The sequence below is a fragment of the Raphanus sativus genome, chromosome 8 (genome assembly GCF_000801105.2).
Source record: "Raphanus sativus cultivar WK10039 chromosome 8, ASM80110v3, whole genome shotgun sequence".
Lineage (NCBI taxonomy): Eukaryota > Viridiplantae > Streptophyta > Magnoliopsida > Brassicales > Brassicaceae > Raphanus > Raphanus sativus.
The window spans coordinates 5,412,734-5,430,310 of record NC_079518.1 but is presented as its reverse complement, the minus strand read 5'-3'; the positions used below and the strand labels follow the sequence as shown (position 1 = coordinate 5,430,310).

The 17,577-nt window shown below is 38.2% G+C and overlaps 3 protein-coding genes across 4 annotated transcripts; 1 reads left to right on the top strand and 2 right to left on the bottom strand.

Moving 5' to 3' along the window:
- Nucleotides 1-102: 102 nt before the first annotated feature.
- Nucleotides 103-4,707, bottom strand: LOC108822569 (uncharacterized). Of its 2 annotated transcripts, none has more exons than XM_018595683.2 (6): nucleotides 4,244-4,707; nucleotides 3,723-4,024; nucleotides 3,558-3,657; nucleotides 3,345-3,468; nucleotides 857-3,272; nucleotides 103-769 (listed from the first exon to the last, which is right to left on the bottom strand). In XM_018595683.2, the coding sequence occupies exons 2-6, from the start codon at nucleotides 3,922-3,924 to the stop codon at nucleotides 297-299; spliced, it is 3,315 nt and encodes a 1,104-aa protein (XP_018451185.1). In that variant the 5' UTR covers nucleotides 3,925-4,024; nucleotides 4,244-4,707; the 3' UTR covers nucleotides 103-296. The 2 variants fall into 2 exon arrangements, with proteins under 2 accessions (XP_018451185.1, XP_018451186.1); XM_018595684.2 differs by having other exon boundaries at nucleotides 3,723-3,938.
- A 4,580-nt stretch (nucleotides 4,708-9,287) lies between these two features.
- On the top strand, nucleotides 9,288-13,762 carry LOC108822214 (calcium-transporting ATPase 1). Its single transcript, XM_018595246.2, has 7 exons — nucleotides 9,288-9,670; nucleotides 10,113-10,167; nucleotides 10,265-12,219; nucleotides 12,333-12,491; nucleotides 12,647-12,818; nucleotides 12,922-13,211; nucleotides 13,297-13,762. The coding sequence occupies exons 1-7, from the start codon at nucleotides 9,494-9,496 to the stop codon at nucleotides 13,543-13,545; spliced, it is 3,057 nt and encodes a 1,018-aa protein (XP_018450748.2). The 5' UTR covers nucleotides 9,288-9,493; the 3' UTR covers nucleotides 13,546-13,762.
- Nucleotides 13,763-14,103: 341 nt separating this feature from the next.
- Nucleotides 14,104-16,417, bottom strand: LOC108821497 (uncharacterized). Its single transcript, XM_056991831.1, has 10 exons — nucleotides 16,186-16,417; nucleotides 15,998-16,078; nucleotides 15,798-15,880; nucleotides 15,598-15,713; nucleotides 15,398-15,508; nucleotides 15,206-15,315; nucleotides 14,804-15,116; nucleotides 14,639-14,716; nucleotides 14,422-14,553; nucleotides 14,104-14,309 (listed from the first exon to the last, which is right to left on the bottom strand). Exons 1-10 carry the CDS (start codon nucleotides 16,326-16,328, stop codon nucleotides 14,214-14,216), a joined length of 1,263 nt encoding a protein of 420 aa, XP_056847811.1. The 5' UTR covers nucleotides 16,329-16,417; the 3' UTR covers nucleotides 14,104-14,213.
- Nucleotides 16,418-17,577: the final 1,160 nt, after the last annotated feature.

The following is a 17,577-nucleotide window of genomic DNA, read 5'->3' as shown; positions in this document are numbered from 1 at the left end:
GCTTTTTATTATAACGACAGTTCAAAATACAGAATGATAATTTCACATTCAAATAAAATTATATAATCTAAATTGAATAGAAGGCAAAACAACAAGATTGAATTAAAAAAACAGTAAACGGGTTTTTATTAGTCATAATAATCAAATCATACCATTAGTAATAAGGCAACCGAAATCATGTGCTTTCCTCTCACAAATTAGCTGCAGCAAACGTAAATACCCAAACAACAACACAACCAACTACAAATTTTATGAACAAACATAATTAAAAACTTTACTAGTAAAAACAAAAAAAATCACATAATAGAGCAATTGCATTTATTCTCCAGCTTAGGAGGAGGTTTCAAATTATCTGCTTTATTATTACTAGGAAGAACTCCAACGTTACTTATCATCATCCCTGCTGCTTCCCCTGCATTCTCATCATTCTCTATATGTACCTCTGTTTTCTCCTCTGTTTCCATTTGCTTCCGACTCGCTTTGGCCACTTTGGAACTCTGTTTCTTATTAGTCTTTGTACCACCACCGCTTGTGTAACTACTCCTGTTCGCATTTGACTTTCCAAGTACTGTCACTGTTGGACGCAATATTTCTTCTTCTTCTTCGGTTCCCGCCACATCCCTTCCTTTGTCCATGGCTATTGACGCAGCTTGGTAAACTAGGTCGTGGACAATGGAGCTGCAGAACAGTATTGCATCAGTGGCTTCTTCAAGCGTGAGGCTCTTGGGCTCTTTCTGACCTGGACACTCCACAAGTACTGTTGACTCATCTGCAGAGAGAGCAAGCAACCATGTCTAAACTCCACTAGGTTTTAAGAAAAAATACGTGCAGTAAAAGCACGGTGAGATGACAATACCTGAAATTTCGTTTACAAGAGGAGCCAAGGAGTTGTGGTGATCCACAGAAGCATGTGCCATATTCTTCTCTGAGCAGTCGTCATCATCCACTGCATTTACGTTGTTGCACTCTGGAGTTTCATCATCAACTCCTAAACCAGGTGTTTCTGGTTCACAACTCTCTGGCTCTGTTTCTGAGGCTGTCGTGGTGTGAGGAGTTTCGTTCACATCCTTTTCTTGTAGCTTAGAGTGATCATAGAGAGAGCAGTCATCAGTGGCAGTTGATGCTCCTACTTCTGATGTGCTCCTTACATGTGCCGCCGATGATTCACTTATCTCCTCAACTTTTCCCATAGCTGTATTGTCTAATACATCATCTCCATTATGACAAAAAAATACATTCTTAATCTCTGCTGAGACACCAACTACATTGGTGGAAAGACCAAACGATCCATCAATTTCACCCAAGTCAGCATTCATCACATTGGTTTCATCACATTTCGAATCTTGGAGGTCAGGTTTAGATTCTTGATGAGTTTCATCGTAGGTACTATCTGCTGGCATAACATTTAGAGCCTGGCAGGAGTGGCTTGACACGCCAGATGTAGATGACATGCTGCTCAGGAACTTGGAGTTGGTGGTAGTATCATACCTATGAGTCTCCATGTCAAGTGTACTCCCGCTCTGATGTCGCACATGACTTCCTTTTCTTATAGAGGAACCATAATCCCACGACGAAGATGCAGAAGTAGTTTCTGTGGAGCTTCTTAGACTCATACTCTTATCCCTCAAATAAGAAAAGCCATCATACGATCTGGTAAAACCAATGGAGTTACTAGCTTGAGTGATTGGTGACTTCATACTCACTGATCTCTTTATAGGCATAGGAACTCCCTTACTACCTTCTGAAGAACCAATCTTCACATCATGATGAAGACTTTGAATATCTTTTGTCTCTGTAGTGGATAGACCACAGCCAGTGGAAGAAACTATTTCATCATCTTGCTCTCCTAAATCCCTGAAAACAGAGCTCTCCTGCAGATGGTTTTGTTCCTGATCGTGGGAATCATCACACTCCTCAATGTTTTCTCGCGTCTCCACGATTTTGGCCTCAACCATAGTAACAGGAAGCGATTCTATCACATCTATTGGAGGTATTTTCTCAACGAAAGACTCCTTTTCATCAAAATTCTCTTGAGACTGTGAATTTTCATCAAGAGCTCTTGTTGTTTCCACGAAACTGTGTTCTTCCCTGCAATCTGGACAAATTTTTATCTCGCTTCTAGTTGTTTCAGTGGCAAGATAGTGGGAGCCACATCTACCACAAACCTCCATAGTTTCAAGATCAGCCCCTTCTAAAAAGTCATTGCCTATATGGTGGTTGAACTCCTCATTCACATTAGACTCGCTTTCAACAGCAAAACCTTGATCACTGAAAGAACTCTCATGACTCTCATGTCTACTACCTTCATTCAATACATCCATACTTTCTCCATGTTTAACAGGATAAGCCAAACAAGCCAAACTTTCAAGTTCAGTAACAGGGACTGGATCGCTACGCTTAGTATCTGGCATGAACCCTATGACTTGGCTAGAACTTGAACTGCTCCCAACTGTTGCAGAAGAATGCCGTAACATTATGTGATGGTAAGACGAGGAACTGCTTTTCCCTGAATAGATGCCAGTGCTAGGAAGGCTAGAAGCAAGCGGCCTAAACATGCTATGATGGCTTTTAGGATGATGATCCATTTGACGAAGAGCAGACTCAAACGGCCTTCTCGGTGCTGAGCCAGGTGACTGTAATTTCGAAGATGATCTCGAAGTCCTACTATTCGGAGAGAGGCTAGCTCTCTTCGAAACTGCACGTTCCGAGCTACCTAAGGGAATAGACTGTATAGGGTGAACATCCTCATGGCTGTGAGATGAACTGACACTTCTGGAGGCACTAGGAGAAACAGACTGCCTGCTGCGCGTTGAGGATACATCCCTGCCATTCCTGGAAGCTGGTGAGGAGCCTCTCACGTAGGATGCAGGTCGATCACCCAGAGAAGTTCGGAGATTCGGTGGTGGCGCATCCAAGGAGAAACCAGGGATGTTCGACTGCCAAACTTTTGTTTTGGGCGAAGCAGAGCTGCCTCGGCTTGATCTGACAGGAGAAGGGCCCCTGCCAGCTGGCGGTGCCGCCGAGCCAGTGCTCATCCTCCGTGAAGTTGGGGTGGAAGATCTTGATGATGATACAGGTCCTGAGGGTTGTTTCCCTGGAGAAGGAGAGATCCTTCTGACTGGGGTAACTGATCGTTGATGAGCAGACGCTGGACTAGGATGGCGTGCTGAAGATGATGATGATGACCTTCCCCTTATACTGTCATCTCGAGGTGATGTGCTTAAGCGATTTGGGCTTGGACTGCCTCTACTACTACGGCGTCTCTTCTCCATCTACACATTACATATAATGCATATTCAGAACAGTGAATATAGAATAACGTTAAAGATAGTATAGATAAATACCGTTGAAGATCTAGATAAAGAGGTCTTCTGACTCTGCGGTCTCCCTCTTGTCCCAACACTAGCTGCTGCTGGAGGTTCATCATCCAATGAAGGAAAGAGTGGTGTGTCTGGAGGAGTCAACAACCTTTCAATTGATATTTCAAGGTTTGTAAGACAAAAGAGTTGAAAAAACAATAGGAAGAAAAAAATAAGAAAAAGATGCAAAAAAGTTACCAATCATAATCGTTCTTATCTTCTTCTGCACTCAGCAATCTACTACTACTCTCTCCTTGAATAGGAATGGTAAACTCCGAAAAATGCTTCAGTTTTGTAGCTGAAGAAAGATAAAACGTCCAAATTAGAAGGAAACAATTGAGAATCTTGGTGAGACAGACTTACAAAAAGCATCTTCAAGATCATCAGATGACTGAAGCAAGAAATCGTCTCTTTCTTTCTCTTGCAGCTCACTAAACAAGGCAAGATCTTCTTCTTCGTCTTTATCTCTGAACAGTGTTCCGTATTCGATGCTGTGTCCTCGTCTGTGTTTCTTCCCTGGAAGTTCCTTGCCCGGAGAGCATCTCAATGCCGGCGAAGGAGGCATCTCTACTGCCCTAACTACTCAAAAAGAATGATCTACTTTTGTGAATCACATATGAGAATCCAAACATATATATATCTCAACGGTCTTAAAACTGAACCACCTGAAAAGAATCAACAGTCATTGGTTTGCTGTAAATAAGAGAAGAAAAAGTCAAATCTTAACACAAAGCTCAGCAGCATGACCTAAACACTCAAAAAAACTTTTTTTTATTTACAAATTGTGAACAAAAACAACCAAAGTAAAACAGAGTAAGATTGTTCTAGAATAGAAACCCCAATCCTTTGATAACTGTAAATTTGCAGAAAGGTTGAAACTTTACCAGAAATTAAGCAGGACCCCCTCTTCGAGTAAAGGAAAGATCTCGGCTTTAAGGATCAAACCCAGGTCCGAAACTAGAGAGAACAAGGATGAAGCTAGTTTCCGTACAGATCAAAAAGGGCAGAGACACAAGTGAGATCAATTGAACTCTCTCTCCTTAGCTTTCTATGAGCATTTAAGTTTGCTTCCTCTGGAAGAAGAAGAAGAAGCTAATCTTCGATTCCTTGCTCTCTCTCTCTAGTTTCTGCAAACTGTCAGATTTGCTCGTTTTGCAACGCAACAAAGCTGTCTTCTTTCTTCTCTATTCTCTCTTCTCTCTCTCTGTCTGAATCTTCAGAGTTGTCTTTTCGCGAGGCTTTTTGTGTATTAATGTGATCGTAATTAATTTTGAGGGAACGGTGACCGAAGGAAGCTCTGATTAAAAGGCAGAGAGACTTACTTGGATGCAGACGAAAGAGCTCATTCTTCTTCTGATAACCTCCTTTTTTTCTTTTTCTTTTTCTTTTTCTTTTTTTTTTTGCGACATTTACTGTAAAACCCCCCAAACTTGGTAATTTCCTAAATCGTACAAAATGTCCAAAAAGAACCCCCCAAGCATGAATTTAATTATTTCTTCTATGATCCAGCTATAATAATTCAACATTAATTTTTATTAGCTTAAGCTTTTTAGTATCTAATTGATAAAATTCATGCTTCATGCATTATTTAACTTACCTATTTTGTTATATTATGACAAAAAAACCATTAATATAATATAACAAGATCACCGTTGATATAATCATATGCAGTTGGTGCCTAATGAAGTCATTAGGTACTACTTGTATGCTCCCAATTCGGGGCAATTCTTTTAAAAAATGGGTTTGTTTCATATCAAGCAAGTGGGGGTATTCCACATTTTTTTAAGTCTGGGGTTTTTCTATAAACATTGCAAGAATGGAGTATCATTTTCAGTGAATTTTTATCAGGTGGCTTAAATTTTCGCTCCAGCTATTTATTTATGTTCCACGTAAATTTTAAAAGAACTGACTCAATTAATAAGGTCAAAATTCACTAATACGTAATTATGGATCTTCTCGTTTATTATTGGTCTACTTATGGCGGCATTTATAACTGATTACGTAATTCAAATTATGGTTATGTTTGTTGTCAATATGTGCCATTTAGGATAATAATAATATACTGTGTTTATTAGTGTGACATGCCAGATTTGGAAAATTTGTAGAAATATTAACATTTTTCTCTCAGTTTTATTGATTAGCTATAATTATTTATAATTTGACTAGCAAATTCTTCACATATACGAAATATACCTATTTAGTAGCAGATAAAATATAAAAGTGATGATTTTCATGTTAGCGATGTAAAATATTTAATTCATTGTGGTAATCTTCAATATATTTTTATAGAAAGTTATATCACTGTATTTTTCTATTTTTGTTACATTGCATTATTGTTATTGTCATTAGATAATTCATAATTGTGTATACTTTGAAAATTTTATGTAATTATAGATCTAAAATTAATACGACACATGATAATAAATTTCTACTAATGATTTGATAATTCATATAGAGAATATTGTGAAAATATGATTTAATTATTTATATCACATGTGTGAATTTGACTTGTAGCTAGGGAAACCTATTTTCTCATAACTCTCCAAATGTATGAAAATGTGAAGTTTTTCAGTACATATAGATATACAAATGAAGATAATATAAGTATCAAATAATGACGGTAAAGTCGAAATGACAATGTTTCGAAAAAGTTATCTAAGTGTGAGATTTATTAGACAAAAATGAACCTCGTGAACTACATGTAAATCGAGGGGATATACAATCTACATACACAAAAGTTCAGTTTAGCTACCTTTTTAGTTTGTTGATTATGGTCTTGCTTACACTGGGCTTAATTATCAGAACAAGAGTTGAAGACTCTATAGATGACAAATAAAAAAAAGAGCTGAAGACTATAAGACAAAATGTTTCTCAAACTGATATCAATTATACTTATGTAGCTTACCGGCTCTACGTGCAGAACCGGGTCGGATATAAAGTCGACACGATGGCAATAGGTATTGACCGTATAACAAGCCAATTGATGATTAAGCTTAGGTGTAAAACATATTTAATACACATTAAACAAGTAATTAAAATAAGGTGCCAAATGATTGTCTCGGGGAATCCGAATGGTGTTAGTTGACAAATGTATGTTTCAATCATGTGTCTACCTTCTTTGTTGAGATGTCAACTTTATTTTGATTTTTCTTTTCCTCAAACACGAACCAACATTACATTTGTCTTTTGAGTAATTACTAATGACATGTCAAAACTTGGCGTATCACATAACAGCAATGCTGTCCGGGCCTCATTAGGCATTGCAATTATAAAACGTAAGATGCATGCATCAAGTCTAGACTGCGAGTTAATTTTAGGTTACAGTTTTCTAATTTAAAATTAATTGGCAATAATTTTTTTTAACTCAAATCTCATATATATATATTATATTCCATTGAAACTCTTGATGTATGAACTTATATTATTACACATTCTCTAATGATTAAGGTTCATGATCCATTAATTTCTACATAATCTCCATATTTTAAATTATAAAATTCATTCTTATCAAACTTAATTCAAATGAGAAGCTGTCTTACTAACATCACTAAATAGGAGATAATGAACATCAGTTCAGTTGTTGCAAGAGCTGATTACTACTCTACACATCTGGTCATGCTAATGAATTATGTGTCCCCACGTTCAGAGTCTAACCACTATTTGCATATTATTATGTTCCAGGGCAGGATTCAAGGATAAGGTTTTGTGGGGAACTGGATGCAACACCCTTTTGAACTTTGGAACAGGACGCAGTCAGACCAGCAAAGAGATGATCCATCCAGCTAGGGCTGGGCGTTCGGGTACCCATTCGGATTTCGGTTCAGTCCATTCGGATTTCGGGTTTTCGGGGTCAAAGATTTCAGCCCCATTCGGATATTTCTAAATTTTGGTTCGGGTTCGGTTCGGATCTTTGCGGGTTCGGTTCGGGTTCGGATAACCCATTTAAAATGTTTTTAAATTTTCAAAATTCATTATATACTTTAAATTTTCAAAATCTATAAAAAAGATAATATATTACATATAAATTTTCATAACATATATGTCAAAATACCTTAATTTAACATATAAATTGGGTTTTTTTAATTATTTGGATAAATAATCAATAGATATTTAACTATTTTTGGTATTTTCAGTATACTTTAGCTATTTTAAACATTTATTTTCGACTATTTGCATATATTTTTCGAGTATTTTGAAAAACTTAAAGGTATCTTATATATTTTTAATATTTTAATATACATTATATATAAAAATAATGTATATATTTAAGTATATAAATTTATTTCGGATACATTCGGGTACCCAAAATACTTCGGTTCGGATCGGGTTCGGTTTCGGTTCTTTAAATACCGAAATTTTGAACCCGTTCGGATATTTAATCAATTTCGGTTCGGGTTCGGTGCTATTTTTTCGGATCGGATTCGGTTCGATTTTTCGGGTTCGGATTATTTGCCCACCCCTACATCCAGCCCTTGAAAGAATGTGAAGTGTGAAGGTAGTCTTTTTCTTTTTTCTTTTTTTTTTTTGCTAAATAGTAAGTGAAGGTAGCTAGTCTTCAACTTACTATATTATCATCAAATCGTTTTTTCACTCCATTGAATCGTGCTGCAAATGTGTATAAGGGCTTTTGGCATGTGGTCGGGTAGTACAACAACAATGTGTCGAGGACACTACGAAATCTTAATAAGCTAGTTGGGCTAGTAAGGCCGAAGACTTAAAACAGTTGGGCCTAGTCAAGCCCATTATAATAATATCAAAGTTTGAACCTTCAAAAAATAGAGCACGTTCGAATTATATATGAAAAAAAAAGGGGAAAATCCCATGAAAAACCTTATAAGTGGCAAGCACTTCCACTTTAAACCTCCAAATTTTATGTTTCCATAATAAACCTTGAAATTGAAGATATTTTTAACAAAAACCTTCAAAAGGTTAACATGTTTTATGTGATGTTAAAATAAACAGAATAATAAACTCTATTAATGTTGTTATTAACTCTGTCTCCTTTCGATAAAACATGTGACTTATTGTAATTACTTATATTTTTAACAAACCATTTTTTATTTTATTCATGAGCCATCATAAGTGTTTGTGAAAGAAAATAATAGAAAATCTAAGAAAAAAAATTATAAGTGAAAAAGAGATCGTGTTATACACAACATGGAGTAAGATAGTTCTAATATTTTGAATCTTCTTATTCTAGATTTTCGAGTCCATGGAGTAAGATAGTACCTCAAAGAGATCATTCGAAGGTGATGTTGCTTCTCTTCGGAATTTCCTTGAAATCTAGAAGGAACCTACGCCCAATGCTTCTCGTCTCTTCATCCTATGGTTTTCTCTTTGCTTCTCTTCATCTTGTGCTCTGGCAAAAACCGATGATGAAATTGCAATACCGTAGGCGAAAATGATGAACAGATACATCAGAGACTTCAAAGAAGCTATCTTCTTCGTCGTCGTTTCTAAGAAACATAAAACACGTTAGTTATTTTAACATCACATAAAACACGTTAGTCATTTTGAAGGTTTTTGTTAAGAATATCTTTAATTTCAAGATTTATTATGGAAACATAAAATTTGGAGGTTTAAAGTGGAAGTACTTGCCACTTTGAAGGTTTTCATGAGATTTTCCCAAAAAAAAAGTAAGTCAGTAGTAGATAGAAAAGTTGAATTTCTTGACCCACCCAAGACTTCCAAGTCATCGCCGAGTAAACAAAAAGTTCCTCATTAAAGTTCAAAAAAAATGACCTACCCATCTTTCTCCATGAGAGGAAACTTCGACGAAGCTCACACATTCACACTATTATGCGAGACGACGCGTTAAAAAAAACATCCGTTTCTCTTTCTCTTCACTGATAAGATAGATAAATAACTAAAAGTTAAAAAGAGCTGCAATTGAATGAATGTATGGAGAATCTTCACTGCTTCTTCCTTTTTTTTTGTTAATAATCCTTTATTCCAGTATATAAATAAAATATAGTTTCTCAATGACTTGTTTACATACAAATATAATAATATCTTCTCTGCGTCTTCGATCTACGAGATCCCCTTGATTCTCTCTAGTCTGTCTGACTCCTGTTTGAGAAAGTAAAAGCTGTGAGGTGAGTGAGTGGAGATTTAGCTCTGAGGCAAAAAGAGAAATGGAGAACTACTTGAACGAGAACTTCTGCGATGTGAAGCCAAAGAACTCCTCGGACGAGGCGTTGCAGCGTTGGAGGAAGCTCTGCTGGATCGTGAAGAATCCTAAGCGGCGATTCAGATTCACTGCTAATCTCACCAAACGTTCCGAGGCCGAGGCCATTCGTCGTTCTAATCAGGTGCGATCGATTATTTCGAGTTCGTTGTTAGTTACTATCTTTGCTTTACTGTTGGAGATCTAGTGATGATGATCTCTTTAGCGTTGAAACGCAACTGCCGAGTTTTAGTTAGTTTGTTGACTCACTGAGTCACTGTTCGTGTTCTTAGATGAGAGATCTAAGTGAGAGCTTGTTTTAATATTATTCCTAGTTGCTGGATTTGAAACTACGACTTGCTTGATTCTTGGACCACACTTTAAAACTTTGGGTGTGAGTTATATATATTACTATGTATGACCGAGATTACATTACGTTTCGTTTCTAATTCAAGACTAGGAGCTCCAGGCTACTCGTGGTGTTTGCTTAGTAAGATGTATCAATTAGAGAGATACTGTTCGTTTGTGCTTTCTTTTCATCTCATACCATTTTTTTTTTCCATTTTGTCTATTTTATGAATGTGCAGGAAAAGTTTCGAGTGGCGGTATTAGTTTCACAAGCTGCACTTCAGTTCATTAATGGTGAGTTATAGAAACAGACTAAGTCCTTAGTGTTTTTGTTCAGTTATGTATTTTATATTCACTAACAGAGAACAATGTGTTGCGTGCCTGCCTGCAGGTTTAAAGTTGTCCAGTGAGTATGCAGTACCCGAAGAGGTAAGAAAAGCTGGATTTGAGATTTGTCCTGATGAGTTGGGGTCGATCGTAGAGGGCCACGACGTGAAAAAGTTGAAAATCCATGGTGGAACTGAGGGCATCACGGAGAAACTCTGCACGTCGGTTACTAGTGGCATTGGTACTACATCTGAAGAGCAGTTAAGTGTGAGGAAAGAGATCTACGGAATCAACCAGTTCACGGAAAGCCCCGCTCGTGGCTTTTGGTTATTTGTTTGGGAAGCCCTTCAGGACACCACACTCATGATTCTGGCTGCGTGTGCTTTTGTGTCGCTTATAGTTGGGATACTCATGGAAGGGTGGCCGATCGGTGCTCATGATGGGCTTGGCATAGTGGCGAGTATTCTGCTTGTTGTGTTTGTCACCGCCACGAGTGATTATAGGCAGTCGTTGCAGTTCAAGGATCTGGATGCTGAGAAGAAGAAGATTGTGGTTCAGGTTACTAGAGATAAAATGAGGCAGAAGATCTCGATTTATGATCTATTGCCTGGAGATATTGTCCACCTTGGTATTGGAGACCAAGTTCCAGCTGATGGGCTTTTTCTCTCGGGGTTTTCTGTTCTGATAGATGAGTCGAGCTTGACTGGAGAAAGTGAACCGATCTGTGTAAATGTGGACCACCCTTTTCTTCTTTCTGGTACCAAGGTCCAGGATGGATCTTGCAAGATGTTGGTGATTACAGTTGGGATGAGGACTCAATGGGGTAAACTGATGGCTACACTAAGTGAAGGCGGCGATGATGAGACACCGTTGCAAGTAAAGCTAAATGGTGTGGCAACCATCATTGGTAAAATTGGTCTGTTTTTCGCTGTCATTACGTTTGCTGTTTTGGTGCAAGGATTGGCTACTCGGAAGCTCCAAGACGGTTCTCACTGGGCCTGGACTGGTGAAGAGTTGATGTCTGTCCTGGAATATTTCGCTGTTGCTGTAACGATTGTTGTGGTCGCGGTCCCAGAGGGTCTGCCGTTGGCTGTCACATTAAGTCTTGCTTTTGCCATGAAGAAGATGATGAACGACAAAGCGCTTGTGCGAAATCTAGCTGCTTGTGAGACAATGGGATCTGCAACAACTATTTGTAGTGACAAGACTGGAACACTGACAACAAACCACATGACGGTTGTAAAAGCCTGCATCTGTGGACAAGCCAAAGAGGTTAATGGCTCCGATGCTGCTAGGAGTTTCGCCTCTAGCATCCCTGAGTCTGCTGTGAAAGTTCTACTGCAGTCTATATTTACCAACACTGGTGGTGAGATTGTTGTGGGGAAAGGAAACAAAACCGAGATACTGGGATCACCCACAGAAACTGCTCTGTTAGAATTCGGGTTGTCACTCGGAGGGGACTTTCAAGAAGAAAGACAAGCCTCGAATGTTGTGAAAGTTGAGCCCTTTAACTCTACAAAGAAAAGAATGGGGGTTGTCATTGAGCTGGCCCAAGGGCATTTCCGTGTGCATTCTAAAGGTGCTTCTGAGATAGTGTTAGCTGCTTGTGATAAGTACATCAACAAAGATGGTGATGTTGTTCCCCTTGATGAAGCATCTACTAATCACCTTAACAACGTTATCGAAGAATTTGCTAGTGAAGCACTTCGAACTCTTTGCCTCGCTTATCTGGAAATCGGTGATGAGTTCTCATTAGAAGATCCCCTTCCAAGTGGAGGATACACTTGCATAGGTATTGTGGGAATCAAAGACCCTGTTCGCCCTGGTGTCAAGGAGTCAGTTGCGATTTGTAGAGCTGCTGGAATCACAGTCAGAATGGTGACTGGAGATAACATTACTACTGCAAAGGCTATAGCCAGGGAGTGCGGGATATTGACTGATGACGGCATAGCTATCGAAGGCCCTGAGTTCCGGGAGAAAAGCGAAGAGGAATTGCTCAAACTAATCCCAAATTTGCAGGTGATTGTCTGCCAAACACGAGTTACTACTATCAAATTATACCGTGTGTGTTGGTAGTTCAGACATACTCTTCTACACGGGATTTTCAAGCTTTAGAAATTTCCTTCTTGTAGGTGATGGCTCGATCGTCGCCCATGGATAAGCATACTTTGGTGAGACACCTACGTACAATGTTTCAGGAAGTGGTTGCAGTGACAGGTGATGGAACAAATGATGCTCCTGCCCTTCATGAAGCTGATATTGGACTTGCAATGGGTATCTCTGGAACCGAGGTCTGTCCTCAATCTTCCTTGTTCCTGTTTCATTATCTTGGTGCACACTGCATATATATTTCGAGTCTATGTTATCATGGAAGAACATTGTTTACATGGTTCCTGTACATTCAAGAGAAAAGGAGTTCTCATGCTTCATTTTCCAATATTTGTAGGTGGCAAAAGAGAGTGCGGATGTGATTATCCTAGATGATAACTTCTCGACGATTGTCACAGTTGCCAAATGGGGCCGTTCTGTGTACATAAACATTCAGAAATTTGTTCAGTTCCAATTGACAGTAAACGTTGTGGCTCTTATTGTCAACTTCTTATCAGCCTGCCTTACTGGTTAGTTCCAAACCACATTTCTCTTTCCCTCATTGAAAAGACCGATCTTCTCAGGGACTGTAACTAACATCACTATTGCATTGATTGCTACTGTATGTCTCAGGAAACGCGCCTCTAACAGCTGTCCAGCTACTATGGGTTAACATGATAATGGACACACTTGGAGCGCTCGCGCTAGCCACTGAACCACCACAGGACGACCTGATGAAGAGAACGCCAGTGGGAAGGAAAGGAAACTTCATAAGCAATGTAATGTGGAGGAATATCCTTGGTCAGTCACTGTACCAGCTTGTCATCATATGGTGTCTCCAAACAAAGGGAAAGACAATGTTCGGTATCGACTCCGACTTAACACTCAACACCCTTATCTTCAACACCTTTGTCTTCTGCCAGGTAAAACTTCTCACAATCTCTGAATCTTAAAAATAAACAGCCAACATCGACCGTTCTCACAATTATAATCTTTTTTTTTCTGCAGGTGTTCAATGAGATAAGCTCGAGGGAAATGGAAAAGATTGATGTGTTCACGGGGATACTAAAGAACTACGTGTTCGTAATGGTTCTGACGTGTACGGTGGTGTTCCAAGTAATCATAATCGAGCTACTTGGTACGTTTGCGGATACAACACCACTAAACTGGGGTCAGTGGTTCGTAAGCATCGTGCTAGGGTTCCTTGGCATGCCTGTTGCTGCTGCCTTGAAGATGATTCCAGTTGGCGCACACTAAAGTCTAAAAAGTCTTGCATTATATAATGTGATTCCTTATTATTAGCTGTTGAAGGTACCAATTTTTTTTTCTATTTGGCCATGGAAGTTTGATAATCCTAAATGGCCTTGCTATTTTTTTTTTTTGTGTTTTCATTTGTGCAAACGGTACTGTTAGTTGTTTTTGAATGAGCATTTGCTTCGTAAATATTTTAATGATATGAAACTTTGTTGCTCTATCTTTTGATTCTTCTGTTGTATACTTTTAAGCTGTGATACTAAGCCGTGGCTCGTGGGTAGAAAATATAGTCACATTAGAACTTAAACTCAATTTGCTATGTTTTTATGATCTTCAAGATTTAAATTTTTGGTATTGGTTTTAAAAATTCATGAATGTGGATTCTAAAATTTTGTTGTTTAACAATTTACTCATGATACTTGGCTGAAGTTGACTGATTTTAAATAAATTTGTATACAAAATTTTAGAAGTTATTTACTATATAAAAGATCTTAAAAGCACAAAAATTTAATACATGGAATTATATTAAAATCTATCATCGAATAACATCTTTTTAATTTTCAATAACACTGGAATTTTCATATCGAATAACAACCGAAAATTTGTCATTTACAAATAAGAGATCCAACTAGACTGGATTTTGAAAACATTGATTTAAAACAAATCAACTACTAAATGAACAAGACCTCCTTGTTAGAGATCCTCTGCTTCTTCATGAATTGCGTCCTTGCTTTGCTGACAGCTGAGTTTGGTGATTGAAAAAACCTCTGCCACAAATAACGAAGATGAGAACATTAAACACCGCTCACTCATTATCAAAACCACAAATAATCAAAGGAAAAGAAAGAAGAGGAAATATGAAGTTGTCACAAAACAAACCTTTTCTTCATTACTCATAGTAGAATGTCCACCAATCTTCTTTGGAGTGAAACTAAACACATCGTGAAGGAACTCATTCTCCTGCATATGCTTAATAAAGCCACCCCCAAGGAAATGCTTCAAAAAATTCAACTGTTGAAAAAAAAAAAACATATGTTAAAAAAACCAGTCACAAGAAACAAACAACATAACAAGTTCTATTAAGATTGAGAGAAACCTGTATCATCTGGCACCACGTTGACGTCTCTATAGAGGTCCCTCCAACCTTTGTAGAGGTTTCAGGTGCTACTCCACCCTAATCATAATTCAAACAAAAAATCTTATATTAAAAATTGTCAACATTAAACTCATCAGAAGCATAGAAAAAGGTAAAAATATATACCTCAAGAAACTCAACAAGATCTTTGAACAAACTTCGTTGTGTGTTGAGATCTTTCTTAGCACAACCTTTACCACTTGCCTCTATAGCGAGGTCTCTAACTTCATTAGTGACTTTAGATATCAATCTATCCATGTTTACAAATGCCTCATGAGACACACTTCCTTCTTTCACCGAGCCATTATCAGACCCTTTGGCTTTGGCATCAAACTTCGCTAGAGTTCCCAACTCAAATAAAAGAGCAAGCGCTTCACCAGCAGCTATACGTACAGAACGGTCATCCTTTTCCAAGAGCGTGGAGAGATAAGTCAAGGTTCTGCAATGATATCAACATTCTAATCAGCTCCTATATATCCATTAATAAGTGACACTAGGTTAATATAAACTGGACTAAGTTCCACTCACTCTTGCAAAATTTTAGGACCTAGGGTCCATTTATCAACTGTGGTGAGTAGAAACGCCCATGAAGAGACAACGGTTGTTATCACAAGAGGTGAAGGTTTGGTTGCAACAACCTACACAAAACGCCCACTTACTTTAGATTAAACAACCTACTTTCTTAATAAACCTAATTAGGAACCAGAGTAAGATGCATACATTAGAAACCAGTTTAGGGTGAATCATCTGCCAAATTATTTGCATAGATCTCTCTGTTTGTTCTGAATTAGTTCCACCAACAAAGGTTATCACTGCTAAACACTCAAGAATCTGCAATGAAAGTGGCATGATGTCATCAGCAAATAATATAGAAACTTTTAACAGAATAAATAGGTAATAGATTATGAAATTATCCATACCGAAGTTATTTTCAAGGCTTCACTACTAGATTTAAGGGCTTGAGAAAGAGGAGTGACAGATTCTTCTAGAATCTCTTGTGCTTGATCCCCAAGTCCAACAGTCAAGGCTAGCAACCCTGGAAACGCCACATTAACTGTTAGTATATAGCTCAATAAAAAAAAAGATGATGCATAAGTTTGCTTGTTCCTCGGTGACTAACCAATAACATGTGATGCTAGTGAGGACTCCTTACTGGACCCTTTCTTGATGCAGTGTAAACACCGATGCAACAAGGTGGCAAAGCTACAACGTTGAAGAAGAAACATTAGATAACAATCAGGTGTCATCAATACAGAGCCACAATTAGTTATATGTATAAAAGATTTTTGAAGAAGGAATAATAGAGTATGAGATAGTTACTTCTTTTCCACAAACTCATGCTGCAAGTCGCTGTTGAATGCGTCAACAATGGAGGCCAAAGCTTGCTCTCTCGTTGAACTCCTTCACATCCACAAAGGAATCCAAATATTTATTAGTTTCACATCAAAACTCAACCCACAAAAACAAAAACAAAAACAAAAGTGATATAGAGAAGGAACCCTAGCTACCTTTTCTCATAGAGAGCATCAAGAGATTGATCCAACATTAAATCTTTGGGAACGTGAACTTCATCCATGCGAGGTCTCTCAGACGGCATGGTGTAGAAGGAGCTTAAACTACACGTCTCATCATCGCTATCAAACAAATCCATCGGGGCGTTCTTTAGCTGAGTTTCTGCAATATTTATAGAAGCTCAAAGTAACAAGAAGTCCTTCTTTTTATTATTCAATATCAAAGCTTCACACAAAAGCAATCACACATAAAATCATATTGGATGCAACTCAATATATAGTCATCATCAAATCCTAATTCAATTAGTATTATCACAAATCATGATTTCCTAAACTTAGTAGATAAACCTCAACATAGAAAAGGAAATCTTCAAACTCAAGCTTATCCAATAATCTCCCACTTAAGCTTGAACTCATCACACACATTTTGTACTCCAATCAGTTCTCTCATCTATTTGAATTTTATTCTTCCAAGTGACTTAGTAAGAATATCCGCCTTCTGCTCTGATGTGTTCAACTTCAACTTGCTCGTTCCCAACTGTGTGATCCACCAAGAGCCACGATTAGTCTGATAGTCTCAATACGTGCAACTGGGGCAAACACCTCATCATAATCCACACTGTGACGTTGAATGTATCTCTTAGCTACCAAGCGAGCTTTATACTTACTGATCGTCCCATCCGCATTTCTCTTGATTTTAAATACCCATTTAAGACCTATGGGTTTTACTCCTTCTCGTAGTTCGACAAGATCCCAACTATTATTATTTTCTATTGAGAAGATTTCATCCTTACATGCATGAATCCATACTTTCAACTCCTTAGCATCATTGAACGTCCATGGCTCATCGTTAATGATCATCAACAGTCTCTCACTTTCAATTTCCGCAATGAGAACATAGTCATCAAGGTATGTTGGTCTAGTAGATGTTCTCGCAGATCGTCTAGGCTGAGCCTCACTTTCTTCTTCAGTCGTGTCACCATCATCATCTTCTTCGTGCTCAGAGATATCATCTGCTGCAGTGCTCTGAGCTTCGTCCCCTGTTTCATTACTCAAACTCTTCAATGGAACCGTAAACTCCTTGATCTTCTCAGTATCTGTGTTCTTCGTCCAACACCATTCCTTTTCTTCATCAAAGGTTACGTCTCTGCTTACTATAATACGCTTACTTAGTGGATCATACAGTCGGTAGGACTTTGATCCTGGTTCTGTTCCTAAGTGGACCAAGACTCTGGATCGATCAGCAAGTTTTCTTCTACCGGCTGTTTCTGTCCTAGCGTAGCAGACGCAACCAAAAACCCTCAAGTGAGAGATATTAGGCTTCCGACCTCTGAGACATTCATATGGAGTCATCCCATTCAAAGCCCTCGTAGTTACTCTGTTAATCAA